Source organism: Erpetoichthys calabaricus, chromosome 13 (genome assembly GCF_900747795.2).
Source record: "Erpetoichthys calabaricus chromosome 13, fErpCal1.3, whole genome shotgun sequence".
Lineage (NCBI taxonomy): Eukaryota > Metazoa > Chordata > Cladistia > Polypteriformes > Polypteridae > Erpetoichthys > Erpetoichthys calabaricus.
The window spans coordinates 75,008,454-75,026,562 of NC_041406.2; the positions used below are offsets into that span (position 1 = coordinate 75,008,454).

At 37.2% G+C, this 18,109-nt stretch overlaps 1 protein-coding gene across 1 annotated transcript in view; it reads left to right on the forward strand.

Moving 5' to 3' along the window:
• The window catches only part of LOC127530102 (heat shock 70 kDa protein 12A-like), a 68,720-nt gene extending 50,964 nt beyond the window's left edge, over positions 1 to 17,756 (forward strand). The window contains exons 3-4 of the mRNA XM_051936033.1: positions 3,952 to 4,123; positions 16,237 to 17,756. Coding sequence (XP_051791993.1) covers positions 3,952 to 4,123; positions 16,237 to 17,282 — 1,218 coding nt within the window. The 3' untranslated portion in view covers positions 17,283 to 17,756. The remainder of the gene's footprint in view (positions 1 to 3,951; positions 4,124 to 16,236) is intronic.
• Positions 17,757 to 18,109: the final 353 nt, after the last annotated feature.

Consider the following 18,109-nt stretch of genomic DNA (forward strand, 5'->3'; position numbering starts at 1 on the left):
TTTAAATTTTAATTAAGAACAAAAGAAAACCTCAGAGGTTCGATTCCCGAAAGGGAGTGAAGTGAGTGTCCGGTTACCTACCAGGTAAAGCTTATGGTTGGACAGCAAGTGACGTAACATCAGCCACGGTGCCTTCAATTGTGAGAAGCAGATCATAGAATGATTGAAAATAGTTTTGCATTTACCTTTTTAGTAAAAGGCGAGCTTTTAAGCCTGAGAAATCACCCTGTAAATGCACACGTTTAATTGCACATGTGTTAATATGTATGGTTACACAGTATTAAAAGACAGTGAAGAACGTGATTTACCTTTGTTCCCGCGTTTGATAAAAGGCGAGCTTTTAAGCCTGAGAAATCACCCCGTAAATGCACACGTTTAATTGCACGTGTTAATATGTATGCTTACACAGTATTAAAAGACACTCAAAAATTAACGTCATTTACCATCAGCCACGGTGCCTTCAGTTGTGAGAAGCAGATCATAGAATGATTGAAAATAGTTTTGCATTTACCTTTTTAGTAAAAGGCGAGCTTTTAAGCCTGAGAAATCACCCCGTAAATGCACACGTTTAATTGCACATGTGTTAATATGTATGGTTACACAGTATTAAAAGACAGTGAAGAACGTGATTTACCTTTGTTCCCGCGTTTGATAAAAGGCGAGCTTTTAAGCCTGAGAAATCACCCCGTAAATGCACACATTTAATTGCACGTGTTAATATGTATGCTTACACAGTATTAAAAGACAGTGAACAACGTCAGTTACCTTTGTTCCTGCGTTTGATAAAAGGCGAGCTTTTAAGCCTGAGAAATCACCCCGTAAATGCACACGTTTAATTGCACATCTGTTAATATGTATGCTTACACAGTATTAAAAGACAGTCAAAAATTAACGTCATTTACCTTCGTTCCCGCGTTTGACTCGTGCTGTAAATCTCTTCCTTGTTTTTAGTTCACGTGATTACGTAGGAGGCGTGATGACGCAATACGTGACTCCGCCTCCTCCATTACAGTATATGGACAAAAAATATGTTCCAGTTATGACCATTACGCGTAGAATTTCGAAATGAAACCTGCCTAACTTTTGTAAGTAAGCTGTAAGGAATGAGCCTGCCAAATTTCAGCCTTCCATCTACACGGGAAGTTCGAGAATTAGTGATGAGTGAGTCAGTCAGTCAGTCAGTCAGTGAGTCAGTGAGGGCTTTGCCTTTTATTAATATGTATAGATATACAGTTAATGTGTCCTTGTGATTCATATAATTCTTAGAAGCCTTTTCAGTGGAAAGTGAATTAGACCAAACAATGTATTTAAACATGATTATTTTGAAGTTCGAAAAGGAACTTCACACCCTGAACACATGGAATAAATGTCCAAGTAGTGTGGTAGGGAATGGCAATTTAGTGACGTTCAAATTTTGACTTAATGTTATTCTGGAGAATCTAGGGAAACCGGATTTGAGAGCTTGTTGGAATTAAATTACAATCAAGTAATTAACGTACTTATTATTATATTGTTGCATTTATATATTTTGTTTGTATTTACACATATTGTAAATTCATTATATTTGGTTCTTAAATGCTAAGTCAAATTTACATTAATTACCTAATATCTGTAGTAAACTTCTAGTTTTCTGTGGCATCATTTACAAAGAATTGTGAAGTTGAATAAAATAAATATTTACTTTTAATCCATATAAAATGCATACATAAATGTGAAAATATAAATTAGTTCATAATCCATTTAAGATATCAGATTACAAACAAAATGTTACAGTATATAGGTAATATTGTATCAAGAAACTAGGCACCATTTACAGCTTAGCCTGGGGCAGCAAAAATGCTGCAGCCGGCCTGGGGATCACACGGTCTCTTTATGTACTTCCTGGAAGTGGCATCATAACATGCAACTTCTCATTATTATGTAATGGCAATAGGGACATGTTGATATACACAAAATGGCTACTAAAACCAAAAGTTATCTACAAGAAGAGGACTGCTGTTATAATCAAAAATGGTGGCCAATATCATAAACAAAATAATGAAATGATGTAATTATAATAAGAAACTGATAAATTCCCACATATAAAAAATTAGAAACAAATGAACCCTCCCCCCACCACCCAAAATCATAGCAAGTTAATTGGTGGCTTTAAATTAGCCCAAAATAAATGAGGGTGCGCATTTATGTGGTTGTGTCCTACAATGGGCTGGCTTCTTGCCCAGAAGTGGTTCTTGCCTAGAGATTCCCTCAGTGGCTTTGGATTAGATTAAAGCAAATTCAGAAACTGAATAAACATGTTGTAAAGTCTTCTTGTTGTATGAAAAATTACATTACATTTTCATACCACTGTTTGCAATAATATATTTTCTGTAAAGGCCTGTTCTAAGTCATAAGCGGAAAGGGCATCTACATGTATTGAAATTGTGTTCTGCATATTAATAATGCATAATAATATGTATAAAAAATAAACAAATTAAACCTGTATGTAATACAGGTTGCTGGACTGGACAGATCAGTTGATTTTTAAATATAGTTAAAGGCAAATCTGTCCATTTTTACATGTTAATGGTTGCCCTGCCTCACTATGATAAAACATGAATTTCTTGATTCAATGAAGAAAACTGACAGAAAAAATACTTTATTTTTTGTACAAACTACCAATCACTTGGTTTCATGGAATGTACTGCATTTTTCATTAGCAACACATGATTTTAGTACAGAAGCCGAGAGAGAACGTGCAATATATCATTATTTTTTTTAAATTGTCTCCTCAAGATAACTGCCTAATTTTATCGGATTTCGGAAAGAACTGTGAGGCGAATTTTGCATACTGACCTTCATTGTGACATTTTGTGACTTTTTTCTGTGGGGGTACCTCAAGGCCAAGGTTTCCAAACATCGTCCTCAGTTCATGGACCAACTAAAGGAGGCCATTCAAGTAGAAATTGAAGGAATTTCGCCCGACATGCTAGTGAGAGTGATGGAAAACTTCCAAGAACGGCTCCAAATGCGTATCCAAGGCCACCATTTGGACGATATAATTTTTAAAACTTAAAGTAAAAAAACTTTTTTTATATCTACATTTGGGAAATAAAAAGTTTTTGGTGATACCTCGTACCATTTTTTTTCAATCCCCCTTTGAAATGTGGGAGTTATTTCTGCCCCAACCTGTATTAAATAAGCCACGTTCTGTTTGAAATGGCAGAAGAGCAGAACTGTATTGATCGGCCTGTCACTTTTTTGTTCAATCAAGGGCTGACGCAGGCTGAAATATGTTTTACCTTAGTTTAGAAAATAATAACGTTAGTGTCCATCATTTAAGAAGACGGTTAGCAATGCTTTAGCTTTATAGGCTTCACAATCTAAGCAAGCCTGATGCCAGGAGGAAAGCTTAAGTTTCGTTTTCTCGAGATCGCGATAAAATTAGTCGGTTATCTCGAGGAGGCAATTTAAAAAATATTGATATTGCACGTCCTCTCTCGGCTTCCGTAATTTTGGATAATCTTCTTAAAGCAGCTTTCAATTTTTTCACAAATGTTGCCATACCTAAGACCTGTCAGACTGTCTTGAGCAAGCCAATCAGCTTTAGAAGGTTCACACATAGAATTTTAAGCTAAGGGAAATGTTAGCAAATAAAAGATAAAACCTGCAACTTTACGTCTTAAGTAGGACCTAAAACAAAAGTGTTCACTCATGCATCAGACATAATCATATTAATTAACCAGCCTAGATTTTGAGAGTCAGGTTCCATAGAACCTAAAATTTTGGACATCAATTCTGGTGGAAGTTAAAATTCTAACAAATACATTATTTATTTTAGATTTCATTTTGTATAAAAACATATATTGGAGCGCATTACATGGCAAAACCCATGTAAAGTATTATGGAAAGTGCAATAAATTTAATTTAAATCACCAATGTCTTATGCATATTTAATTTTTTTCTTTTCAGGCTGGACTAATTTGCAGTATTGATTCCAAAAATCTGATTATTGCGTTGGAGCCAGAGGCAGCATCTATGTGGTGCAAGCAGCTGCCCAGTACTGGATTTATATCAGAAGATGGAGATCAAGACAAAATGGAGGATCAGCCAGGACTGGAATATGTTGTTGTAGACTGTGGAGGTGTGATTCTTCACATGAAAAATACCCATTTATCAATCAGTAAATTTTTATTTAATGTAGCACAGCTCATATAAGTAATCCATCTCAGGGCATTTTACATAGTAATCAAGGATATGTGTCACAATTAACAATACATGCAAGAGTTTTAAATGCATGTTACAGTTAACCAAGGTGTGAAGTATGGGGGTGTGATTTAGGAACCTCCTAATTAACTCTTTAAACACCCTTAGCTTAAAAATCAGAAGTGTGGGAGTCCCTGAAAAGTAACTTTTAATGTCATGCCATGATGTTAGTTCTCATTAACAGACATGTGAAAAAATACTATATTGTAGCAGATGGTAGAGAGCCCTTCACTAGCAGTCCAGGAAGACAGCAGTCTATGTGTACTTCACCAGCTAGGTGCAGCTAAATGTTTAAGTGGCAGAAGAGAAATAAAGCATATCAATTGACAAGCCTTGAAAGGATTTGAGAAAAGGGCAGAAACATTTAGAGAAAAACTAAAAATAGGAACTTCATAAAGGATAACGAAAAGTCACAGAGACTACTGATATTATGATGCTGTCAGTGTTCAATCATATGCTTCAGACTTCCATGCTGCTAGCTAACTGGATCTACAGTACTGGTATATGGCAGGGTTATGAGTTGGTTTGTGGCATGCAGTTGCCCTGATCCACATGATGAAATTCCTATTTTAATATCACACACACTGTATCTATGTGTATGGGTGTGATTAAAGGGACTATTCTTTGTATTATTTGTCAGAAGTACAAGGTGGTGTGACTTTTGTTTACAGATTGCCTTTCCGTGTATCATATGATTCTTTTATTTCAAATATGCACATCCTAAGTGATAGGCTTCTTATGTATATATAGCTAATATATTAAATGTTCCAAAATAACAGACTAAGGTTTCAGCACTGCATCACTAATGGGACCCACTAATAACCACAGGATATTTCACACAGTGGGCTTAACACGTACACAAGTGAAAAACAAAGGGATTGAATACATCATGCAAACATCTGGAAATAACAGTGTTAGTATTAGGATTAGTGTAGATGTCGTTAAAGAATGGAATAGAGTGCAGTTACAGTTGATTGAAATGCAAGGGAGAAGAAGTGTCTTTAAGAGAGATATGAAAGAGTACAGCACACCAATAAAACTTTGTATACATACCATTGGACAGAATTCCAGAGAGCATGAACCTCAAAGGTGAAAAAGTGCTCACCAGGATTTGGATTCCGGGTCTTTGGGATTGTTAGTAAGACAAGGATAAAGGATTTCAGCTGTCTGTCAGATTGCCAAGATACAAGCAATAATAATAATAATGATAATCTATATATATATAAAAGTCAATGTATGTGTGTGTGTGTGTGTGTGTGTATGTACAGTATGTATGTTCCAGCATCACTTCTGAATCCTTGGAGCGATTTTCATGAAACTTGGTACACATGTTTCTCATTGGTCGACTGAAAATACTGTAGGGTGAAATCAACCCTAAACCACCCCCTTCTGGGTAGGATGGGGGGTGATCTTGCGGTCTTGTATGCATGTAATCAACCAGTTGACACTCGGAACGACCACCAGAGGGCGAACTGGAGGTGACTGCTGGCATTCCTTATGTTTGAGCTCTGCCGCGCCCCTGTTGCTTTTGAAATTAAATAGAGTTTGGCCGGGTTGGCATCCCAACTATTTTTGTGACTCATAATGTCTTTGTGACTCGAATACATATATATCTATACTAATAAAAGGCAAAGCCCTCACTCACTCACTCACTCACTCACTCACTCACTCACTCACTCACTCACTCATCACTAATTCTCCAACTTCCCGTGTAGGTGGAAGGCTGAAATTTGGCATGCTCATTCCTTACAGCTTACTTACAAAAGTTAGGCAGGTTTAATTTCGAAATTCAAAGCGTTACGGTCATAACTGGAACCTACTTTCATATACTATATACGGCCATAGCGGGCAGTTCGGTCGCCGTGTGAGGCGGTTGCGTCTTGCATCATCACGCCTCCCACGTGATTGAGTGCCTGCCCATATAAGGTAAATATTCATAAGCAAATCCACAACTGTTGCTAAATACTCGCAAGCGAATCCACAAGTTCATAGGGACGCTGTCGCTAAATACACGGAGGCAAATCCACAAGTTAATAGAGCTTCTGTTTCTAGATACGATCCCAATAATGAAAAGCGGCTCATACGAAAACAACAGGTTTGGCTCAAAAAAGCCAATTGTGGATTTGCGTACGACCCAAACATACATTATGAGTCTGACAAATCAGTACACATTGGATCAATGGATGTTCACTGTGACTATTGTCAAGCTCAGAAGTGGAAATGCGAGTCTCCTGGTTTATGCTGTAACGGTGGTAAAGTCTCTGTTACTCTTTTACATAAGCTTCCTGACCTAATTACGTTCACTTAAAAGATGCTATTGACAAAAACGACACTGATTTAATAGAACTTGGTCAAGCTGTGATATTATCATCTTCCTTCACTGGAGGACCTCGCTATATGCACGAGCGTACACAAGACGCAATGACATACGTACCTCATTATGCCCGCCCTGACTTATTCATCACATTTACTTGCAATCCTAAATGGCCTGACATCACTGAAATTCTCCTTCCACGTCAAAAACCTCACGATCGCCACGACCTTATCAGTCGTGTATTTCATCTCAAGATTCGCAAAATGATAGACTTGCTCACAAAGAGTAACATTTTCGGCTGTACAAATTGCTACATGTACAGCATAGAGTGGCAAAAGCGAGGTATTCCCCATGCACACATTCTATTGTGGCTAAAGGATAGGATTAGACCAGCTCTCATCGATCAAGTCATCCGTGCGGAAATTCCTGATCCACAGACTGACCCTGCCCTACACAAAATAGTAAAATCCACTATGATATTCGTTTGTTCAAAACCTTAAATCTCTGAAAGTTCTTCACCGATTGCTTTGAAATTTTGACACAACGTTGCATTCGAATACGCGTGTGTTTTTATATACATATTATATAGATGTCACACCTGTGACAGGTAAAAACATGTTTTTTTTTAAAAGCACAGCGCCATCTGTTGGACGTATAGGCAACACACGCCATACTAAATATTTTACGATTCTATTTCAATGTTTCGATCAAATACATTTGTAAGTACGTGAATAAAGGCAGCGACATGGCAGTTTTTGGCGTGCAACCAGAAAGAAATGATAGGAATGCGGTCATACATATCGATGAAATCGCACAGTATTAGGCTGGAAGATACATAAGCAGCAATGAAGCTGTATGGCGAATTCTGTCATTTCCCATACATGAACGAAGTCAAGATGTTGTTCACTTAGCAGTACATCTAGAAAATGGACAATGCGTTTATTTCACAGCTGCAAATGTGCAACAAATAGCCCTGAATCCACCAGCTACAACGTTAACTGCTTTCTTTACGTTATGTCAAAATGACGCGTTTGCGAAAACACTGCCTACGTATTACACATGGAATGCAAGTAGAAAATTATTTGAACAACGCAAACGAGGAGAGCGAGTCAACGGACAACCTGGCATATTCAAAGAAACTACGATAGGCAGACTGTACACCGTGCATCCCAATCAAGACAAATGCTTCTTTGTTCACATGCTGTTAGTAAATGTGCCCGGTCCAACGTCTTTCCAGCAATTGACAATTGTCAACAGCGTTACACATGCCAAGCTCTGAATTTATTGGAGAACGACCGACACTGGGATGTATACATTAATGACGCATGCAACACGTCACATCCAAATCAAATTCGTGCATTGTTTGCAATCATATTGACCGCCTGCTCTCCTTCATCTCCAACACAGTTATGGGAGAAATATAAATCGCACATTGCTGAAGATATTTTCCGTCGAATACGCAAGTAAAATTCAAATATAAACATGGATGTCACAGCAGACATCTACAACTAAGCGTTGATAATGATTGAAGATTTGGGCTTAGAAATCGCGAACAAAGTTCTCAATCAATTGGGAATGCCATCGCCGAATCGATCTGCTGCTGCTTCGTTCGATGTAGAATTGCATCGTGAACAAAATTACAACACGGGTGATCTTTTGTCGTATGTGCAATCAAATATTCCTAAGCTAACGCTTCAGCAAAAAGGCATTTACAATCAAATAATGCAAACTGTCAATACCGGGGTTGGATAAATCTGGAAATTGGGAACGGAAAGGTGCCAGTTGATCTGACCTCGGGACGAATTTCATTGCCTCATAACTTCTGCAATTTAGTGACGTCAAAAGAAGAATTGGTTGAAAAAGTATTTCCCAATATTCAAACCAATTATAAGAATCACGATTGGCTGAGTGAACGAGCTATTCTTGCGGCCAAAAACAAAGACGTCTACGAACTTAACAATATTATTCAGTCTAACATTCTGCACAGACAATGGAACAACAAAAAATATTGTATACCCACAAGCATTGTGAAATTAAGCATATTAGAAACGTGCGCTTTCTCTTTTCTTTCTTTTCCATTTAACCAGACTGAGGCAACTATTTTTACTGGCGGTGGCTCAGGGGAGAGAGTTTTTATTCCTCGCATCCCTGTTATACCCTCTGATCTCCCATTTCAATTCAAACGCCTCCAATTTCCAGTAAGGCTGTGCTTCACAATGACAATTAATAAGTCTCAGGGACACACCCTACAAAAGGTTGACATTGATTTGAGGCAAGATTGCTTTTCACATGGCCAACTATACGTTGCATGCTCAAGAGTAAGCTCAGCGCACAGCTTGGTCATATTACAACCGGAGGGCCGAACTGACAACGTGGTATACAAAGAGATCCTTAACAAATAATTATTGGTACATTTTCCCTCAGTTTATTATTTAAAATTTTAAAGCAGTACTTCACCGCTGCGAAGCGCGGGTATTTTGCTAGTCTTATATATAAAGCAGACTATAACAATCTTGCAGTCTTGTATGTATGTTATCCAGATGACGCTCGGAACGTTTTTGGTGTGCTCTATAAAAGCAACCGACAGTTTTATCATAAAAAATCTGTAGTATTATTTGTTTGTCATTTAATGTTTGTTTTTGTTAACTATATTTTCATCTTGCATTATTCTTGTTATAACAATATTGTAGTGGTAATAGAATTAAATTAACCTAGTAATAATATTAATTTCATTGACTTTTTTTACATCGTCTAAACTTCTGTATGTAAAAATTGATTACTACATCAAACAGAAATTAATCTGTCGAAAAACTTTAAAAACAGCTTCGCTGTTCCCATCATTTTTACACTAATTTGAACATATTCCACGATATTCTTTTGATTAAAATAGGCTATCTATAAGATAAGTTTTTTATCTACCATAAACATCCTATATTTATTTTGTGAATTCAGCAGCTCTCTTTGCAATTTTTGTGTATTCATTAATGAAGTAAATGTCATTTGTTTCGCAACATCGTAGCTAACGTGTTGGTGTTACAATTTTTTCATAAAAAAGAAATAGGATTTTTTTAATACGTTCATAATAAAAAACTAATTTAACTTAGCAAAATCGAAGGTAAAGTATAAAACAAATATAGCTATGATATTTAACTTATAATATTTATTTATATAGGTAAAATATTTCATGTTTAATTGATTGTAAAGAATTTCAATTGGAAGAGACTAATGGGAGATTCGGTCTTGTATGTCTGTTATCGTCCACTTGACGCTCAGAACGTTTGCACAATCATTGAAAACTGCTGGAATCAATTTGAACACAGCTTGTTTCTCACATGGACAACTTTATGTGGAATGTTCAAGGGTACGAAGTCCTAAGACCTTTATATATTGGCTAAATATGGAAAAACTAAAAACATTGTATACAGTGGTGTGAAAAACTATTTGCCCCCTTCCTGATTTCTTATTCTTTTGCATGTTTGTCACACAAAATGTTTCTGATCATCAAACACATTTAACCATTAGTCAAATATAACACAAGTAAACACAAAATGCAGTTTTTAAATGATGGTGTTTATTATTCAGGGAGAAAAAAAATCCAAACCTACATGGCCCTGTGTGAAAAAGTAATTGCCCCCTTGTTAAAAAATAACCTAACTGTGGTGTATCACACCTGACTTCAATTTCCGTAGCCACCCCCAGGCCTGATTACTGCCACACCTGTTTCAATCAAGAAATCACTTAAATAGGAGCTGCCTGACACAGAGAAGTAGACCAAAAGCACCTCAAAAGCTAGACATCATGCCAAGATCCAAAGAAATTCAGGAACAAATGAGAACAGAAGTAATTGAGATCTATCAGTCTGGTAAAGGTTATAAAGCCATTTCTAAAGCTTTGGGACTCCAGCGAACCACAGTGAGAGCCATTATCCACAAATGGCAAAAACATGGAACAGTGGTGAACCTTCCCAGAAGTGGCCGGCCGACCAAAATTACCCCAAGAGCGCAGAGACGACTCATCCGAGAGGTCACAAAAGACCCCAGGACAACGTCTAAAGAACTGCAGGCCTCACTTGCCTCAATTAAGGTCAGTGTTCACGACTCCACCATAAGAAAGAGACTGGGCAAAAACGGCCTGCATGGCAGATTTCCAAGACGCAAACCACTGTTAAGCAAAAAGAACATTAGGGCTCATCTCAATTTTGCTAAGAAACATCTCAACGATTGCCAAGACTTTTGGGAAAATACCTTGTGGACTGATGAGACAAAAGTTGAACTTTTTGGAAGGCAAATGTCCCGTTACATCTGGCGTAAAAGGAAAACAGCATTTCAGAAAAAGAACATCATACCAACAGTAAAATATGGTGGTGGTAGTGTGATGGTCTGGGGTTGTTTTGCTGCTTCAGGACCTGGAAGGCTTGCTGTGATAGATGGAACCATGAATTCTACTGTCTACCAAAAAATCCTGAAGGAGAATGTCCGGCCATCTGTTCGTCAACTCAAGCTGAAGCGATCTTGGATGCTGCAACAGGACAATGACCCAAAACACACCAGCAAATCCACCTCTGAATGGCTGAAGAAAAACAAAATGAAGACTTTGGAGTGGCCTAGTCAAAGTCCTGACCTGAATCCAATTGAGATGCTATGGCATGACCTTAAAAAGGCGGTTCATGCTAGAAAACCCTCAAATAAAGCTGAATTACAACAATTTTGCAAAGATGAGTGGGCCAAAATTCCTCCAGAGCGCTGTAATAGACTCATTGCAAGTTATCGCAAACGCTTGATTGCAGTTATTGCTGCTAAGGGTGGCCCAACCACTTATTAGGTTCAGGGGGCAATTACTTTTTCACACAGGGCCATGTAGGTTTGGATTTTTTTTTTCTACCTAAATAATAAAAACCACCATTTACAAACTGCATTTTGTGTTTACTTGTGTTATATTTGACTAATGGTTAAATGTGTTTGATGATCAGAAACATTTTGTGTGACAAACATGCAAAAGAATAAGAAATCAGGAAGGGGGCAAATAGTTTTTCACACCACTGTATAACAAGGTACTTCAGTAAACAATACAAGCACATTTGTGAGTCTTCATTGTTTGTTAATTTATTTTTATTTGTAAAATTGTGTTTTTTTTAATTATATTTTTCGCAAACAATTAAAAAACACTTTATTTTCCTCCCAGGCAACGCTTGGTATTTCAGCTAGTAATAATAATAATAATAATAATAGGTATCTGGGTGTTAAGTTAACAGCTTTGAAAGTCAGAAGTTGAGTTTTAAACACAATTTGATGTCATATACAGTATGCAGCTAGTGTAGTAGAACCCAGTGATGTACACAGACCCTTCGGTGGACAGTGGCGCAAAAGCAGAAAAGGGACACTTTAAAGGACAGGATTTGTTCCATTTTAATCCTAGAGACAAATTAGTGTCCACTTTTCTTTATATGTGTTTTAATTTCCTGGAAAATTTGGATGTATCCTAAGGGGCATTATAATGTTCACAAAAGTTGTTTTAAAATGTTTGTCCATGAGTGCTGATAAACACATGTTCAGAAGACAAAAGAAGAAATAATGGAGTTGTCATCTACTTACATTAAATATCAAATGCAGTTTCTTTCCATGTTAACACCAAGAGTCCACATTATAGCAAAATGGTTTACAAATGGGGGGCATCTAGGCTGTGTAAGGCCATTTTAAATATTCTCTTTACATTGCATCACAAATAAATAAATATGCAGGTAACTCAAAATTATAAACTGTTGTATAAAAGTGGTCCTCTGCCTGTGCAGTCTGTGAGCAGCTATCAGGTGCTTAAGTGCAAGTGAACAAAATAAAAAATCGGGTTAAAATGTGAGACTTAAACACACCATTGGTTACATGGTGGCCAAACCTGAGGTCCTACATTCAGCGGCACTTCAACACTGCCACTCATTCTCACAGTGCTCCTGCAGTGAGGCTCCACTAATGTCTCACCCACCCCCATTCTCCTCTTCTGTGTCCACTACCTGAACCAAATCGATGTCTCCTGCGGTTCACATTTGTTACATTGTAACAACTTTCTATTGCTCCCTATCTCTTTGAGATGTCAGGGTGAAGACTGCCCAAGAACCATACAACAATAGCAACAGATTTTTCTGAAAGAGAGTGTCTTAGGTAAATTCCATCTTTCTCACCCTCCACACCACACGGTCTCTCCTGCATGTCTCTTTTGCTATCAGGGGTGGTCTGTGCAAAATACAAGAATTTTAGTTTTGTTTAACTTGTTTTTTATACCAGAACAACAGAACAGTTTTAGAAGTTTTTAGACTAAGGAAAAAGAACATATTATGAAGAAAAAATACTTTTTTATTTGGTAACACTTTAGTATGGGTACTGCAAAATTGCCTCTATTACAAATATATACTGTAGCTATGTAACAAGACCTCACAAAGGCTTTGTTTGGTCATACTAAGATTTAACATGCATCCATAAAGTGGTTATTCATCTTTGTGCAGTGTGGCATGTTAACATTCTGGTATAATTACTTGTGAAAATGAAGGATTTACAGGTCTTATACTCAAATATGCAATCTCAATAGAAATTTATCTATGTTAAGCTGCATTTGACCAGTCCAGACTGAAGTTATTTTAATAGGCCATATTACAGACATGAATAAACACTTAATTGTTGGTTTGTAAGTGTTATTAACACCAAAAGAAGCTTTTGTTACTGTTTTGTTATATAATGGTAAATGAGTACTAGATGCAATACCTAAACTGAAGTGTTACCTTTTATTTTATTAATAATAAAATATATTTATGTAACATTGCAACACTGCAAAATTATGCAGCGTGACTACTGTTAGCAGTAACCAAGATCTGAGACCATGCTCCACTTTACACCTTTGGCTTTATATAAGTAGCGTGCCCTGAAGAGATATTGCATCATTTGGGTGGACTTGACTTTATTAAGTTTGGGAACCCCTGTTATAGCATATCAAATTAAAAATGTTTTTTTCTCCACCATAACATGCCTACTGTGGTGGTGGTGGTGGTGTTAGGAGCACGCACTGATACAGCACATTGCTGCACCCACCACATGACAAACCAACTCAGGACCCCAGGTTAGGACCCAAGTGCAGCCATGGAATGGGTGACACCTCAGCACCATGCTAGTTCAGATGGAATGGAACCAGTGTGAGTTTTTTTATGGTGGCTGGAGTGCCAGTTTTGCCACCAACCCCCAAGTTTTCCCCTTCAGGTTGGAGGGCCTACCTACAGGGCTGGATGCAGATTAACGTCATACCCAGGACGGAGCAATTGCAGGTTAAGGGCCTTTCTCTGTGCAACAGATATTTAGGAAACCACTAGAACTGATCTGGTACTAAATGTCATTATTCTTTTTTGTGCATTAGATTTTCAGCAGGGAAATAAAACATCATAGCTAGCTTCCATACCATATGGCACTTGGGTGAATAAAGGGGAAAGGGGAAAAATATTACATGCAATATGTATCATGATGCAATTATTAGCATTGCCTTTCAGGAACATAGACATATTGATAAAAATATTACTAAATAGAAAGTAAAAATAAAATAAAAACATATTACTTAGGCATGATAATAAAATGTTTAGTAATAATCACGGGGATACTCAAAAAAAGTCTTACTTATTAAATGTCTTACTTAATAAATAGTCAAAGCTATACTTATCAAAAGTTCATTTAAAAATCAAACCAAAATCTTTCCTGTAATTTAGACTATTGCACAGTGACCATCATTGTCATTTAACCTCAACAGATACAAATAAAGCTAGGAAGCTAGTTAAGTTTACAGATAACACCGAATTAGGGAGGTTGGCAGAGACCCCATAATCATTCCACTACAGGATAGATAGATAGATAGATAGATAGATAGATAGATAGATAGATAGATAGATAGATAGATAGATAGATAGATAGATAGATAGATAGATAGATAGATAGATAGATAGATAGATAGATAGATAGATAGATAGACTAAAAACAAAGAAAACGTATGACTTGTCAGTTACAGTTAGAGTTAAGCATTTTCCAGATATAAATGAGCCCCATTAGCATTTCTTGACACACTTCTGCTCAATAATTGATTGGCTGAAAGTTCTCAGTGTCAGTTAGTGTCTCAGAGAGAGGATATGCAGCTTTGTCATAATGGCACTCAGTTTTTGTTTTATTTTTTAATTCTTTCCTTCACTACAACTTCCACTTAGCCTGCCTTTTTAATCAGTGTGTTGAATCGGTGGGCCTCTCTTGAAGTGATGTTAACAGCCCAGCAAATCACAGTGTAGATGGCACTGGCCATCACAGTGTTGTAGAAGCTGTAAAGGATGTCACATCCCACATTAACGGAGTATAGTCTCCTAAGAAAAAAGAGTCTATTGTGTCCTTTCTTATAAAGTTTCCCTGTGATACAAAGCCAGTCCAGCCTGTCATTGATGTGAACTTCCAAGTGCCTGTAGCAATGTATCACCTCTGCATCCACTATCTGAATAGTGACTGAGCATAGTTTTGCTGGTTTTCAGTTGCAAAAAGTAACAAAGTTGTCTGCCTGACTCCAGTACTTTATGTGAGTGGCATGACCTGGTGTTATGCTTATAGTCCAAAGTGTACAAATTGAAGAGAACAGGAGACAGGACTATTCTATGTGGCAGTAAAGTGTTGCTCACATGAATATCTGAGACACAGTCCTTGAATCTCACAAGCTGGATGGTCCCTGTCCTCATTAGTCCTGAGGACGTAGAGTCCATGTTCTCCAAAAAGAATTTCAAGTTTCGATTCGTCTGACTACAGAACAGCTTTCCACTTTGCATCAGTCCATTTTAAACGAGCTTTTGTCCAATAAAGATTGGCGTTTCTGGATCATGTTCACATATGGCTTCTTCTTTGCATCACAGAGCTTTAACCTGCAATTGTGGATGACTTGATGAACTGTGTTCACAGACAATGATTTCTGGAAGATTCCCGAGCCCATGCAGTGATTTTCATGGCAGAATCAGGCCTGTTTTTAATGTAGTGCCCCCTGAGGGCCCAAAGATCACGGGCATCCAGTGCTGATTTTCAGCCTTGTCCCTTGCGCACTGAGATTCCTCCAGATTTTCAGAATCTTTTGATGATATTATTTACTGTTGATGATGAGATATTCAAACTCTTTGCAATTTTATATTGAGGAACATTATTCTGAAATTGTTGCACAATTTGTAGATTCAGTTATTTTGTAGATTGGTGAACCTCTGCCCCTCTTTACTTCTGAAAGACTCTGCCTCTCTAATATTCTCTTTTTATACCCCATCATGTTACTGACCTGATACCAATTAACCTAATTATTTGCAAAATGTTCCTCCAGCTGTTTCTTTTTAGTATCACTTACTTTTCCAGCCTTTTGCTGCCCCCATCCCAACTTTTTATGAGATATGTTGCTGCCATCAAATTCAAAATAAGCTAATATTTTTTTAAAATGTTTTTTAAAATGTCTCACTTTCAACATTTGATATTGTGAATAAAACACAGGGTTATAATATTAGCAAATCATTGCATTCTGTTTTTATTTACATTTTACAGTGTTCCAACTTTTTTGGAATTGGGGTTGTAAATAAAATCATATTTTCATTAGATTTTGTTTAGATAAAATTGTTATTTAAACATAACATTTTTTTTTTCTTTCAGGAGGAACGATTGATATTACTGTGCACAAGGTCATTGAAGATGGATTTCTAAAGGAACTTCACAAAGCATCAGGAGGTGATTGGGGAGGAAATCATGTGGATAACAACTTTAGAGGTTTCCTGAGGGACATTTTTCACCCAGATCTATGGGATACGTATGAGAAGGAGCATCCTTCAGAGGTTCAAAAGTTAATGTATGACTTTTCAGTTCAGAAATGTAGTGATCAAGAAGAAGATATACTGATTCCATGTTATTATAACTTTGTGCAGTCAGTACAACAGAAAAACAAGAAAATTGAAGATTTTTTTGAAAATGTAAAAGGGGCTTCTTGGTCAAGTGGTAGCATAAAGATAAAATATGAGAAACTAAAAGGATTTTATGACTATAGTGTTAAAAAAATCATAGCTGAGGTACAAGCCATTCTTGAAACACCTGAGATTAACATTGACTATATCTTGCTTGTGGGAGGTTTTGCAGCAAGCAGGATCCTAAGACAAGCAATCCGGAATGAATTTAGCAGAAGGTGTAGAGTGCTGTGTCCTTGTGATGCCCAGCTGGCAATTGTAAAGGGGGCAGTTTTGTTTGGAAATGACCCTAAATTAATCTCTTCCCGGATCAGTGCCCTGACATACGGTGTAGCCGAATGCAACACGTTTGATCCAGCCATACATGATGAGAAACAGCGCAGAGTAAACAAGGCTGGAGATTATGTTTACTGTACAGACCTTTTTGCAAAGCTTGTAGAAAAAGGGAAGTCAGTAGGATACAACCAAGTAACCAATTACTATTATTATCCAATAAATGATGACCAGGTTGCAATGTACTTTCAATTTTTCTCTACAGAAAAACTGAATGCAAAATATGTAGATGAGCCAGGCATTAAACAAATTGGCCACTTTACTGTAAACATGCCTGATATCACTAGTGGCAGGAATAGAAGGGTCAGACTGGATATTAAATTTGGTTTTACAGAACTGGAAGCAACAGCAACTGACTTGACCTCTAATAATACTCAGACACTGATTCTTAACTTTTTAACAGAATAATAATAATTTAAAATAAAAGTTTTAAAGGATAGCAAATAAACAAAGTCTGACTCAATGGCTTCTGAAAAGTGTAGTAATTTAGACCCATTAGCATTCTCGAGAAACAAAAAACACTGCTTAGAGAACAAAATCCCAATCTTAATCCATCCATCCACCATCCAACCTGGGGGTCTGCTGGAGCCAATCCCAGCCAACACAGGGCGCAAGGCAGGAAACAAACCCCTGGTAGTGCGCCAGCCCACCACAGGGCGCGAACACATACACAATTACACCCACCAACCACACACTAGAGACAATTTAGGATCGCCAATGCACCTAACCTGCATGTCTTTGGACTGTGGGAGGAAACCCACGCAGACATAGAGAGAACATGCAAACTCCACACAGGGAGGACCCAGGAAGCGAACCCAGGTCTCCTAACTGCGAGGCAGCAGTGCTACCACTGAGCCACTGTGCTGCCCTCCCAATCTTAATTATTTTTTCAAATGTATCAATATTAAATTAAACAAAGATTTAAAAAAACAGAAAGCTGAGAATAGATGATTCTAATGTGCAGATCTGTCTTAAAGTTATAAGAAATAAAAGAAAATATGATAAATGCTTATGGCAAGAACTAGTTTTTCAGCTCAGCACAGAATTGCACATAAATTCTTAATAATGTGTTAGATTATAATAATATCAATTAATATCTTACGGCATGCTAGAGAGTTACAGTATATTAATGAAACACCCTAGTTATAGTTATTTATGTAAATGTTGTATTATATGTCAGGGACACCTTCTGTATCTTTGTTCAAGAACAGATTTAACTACTGGTTTTATTCTTT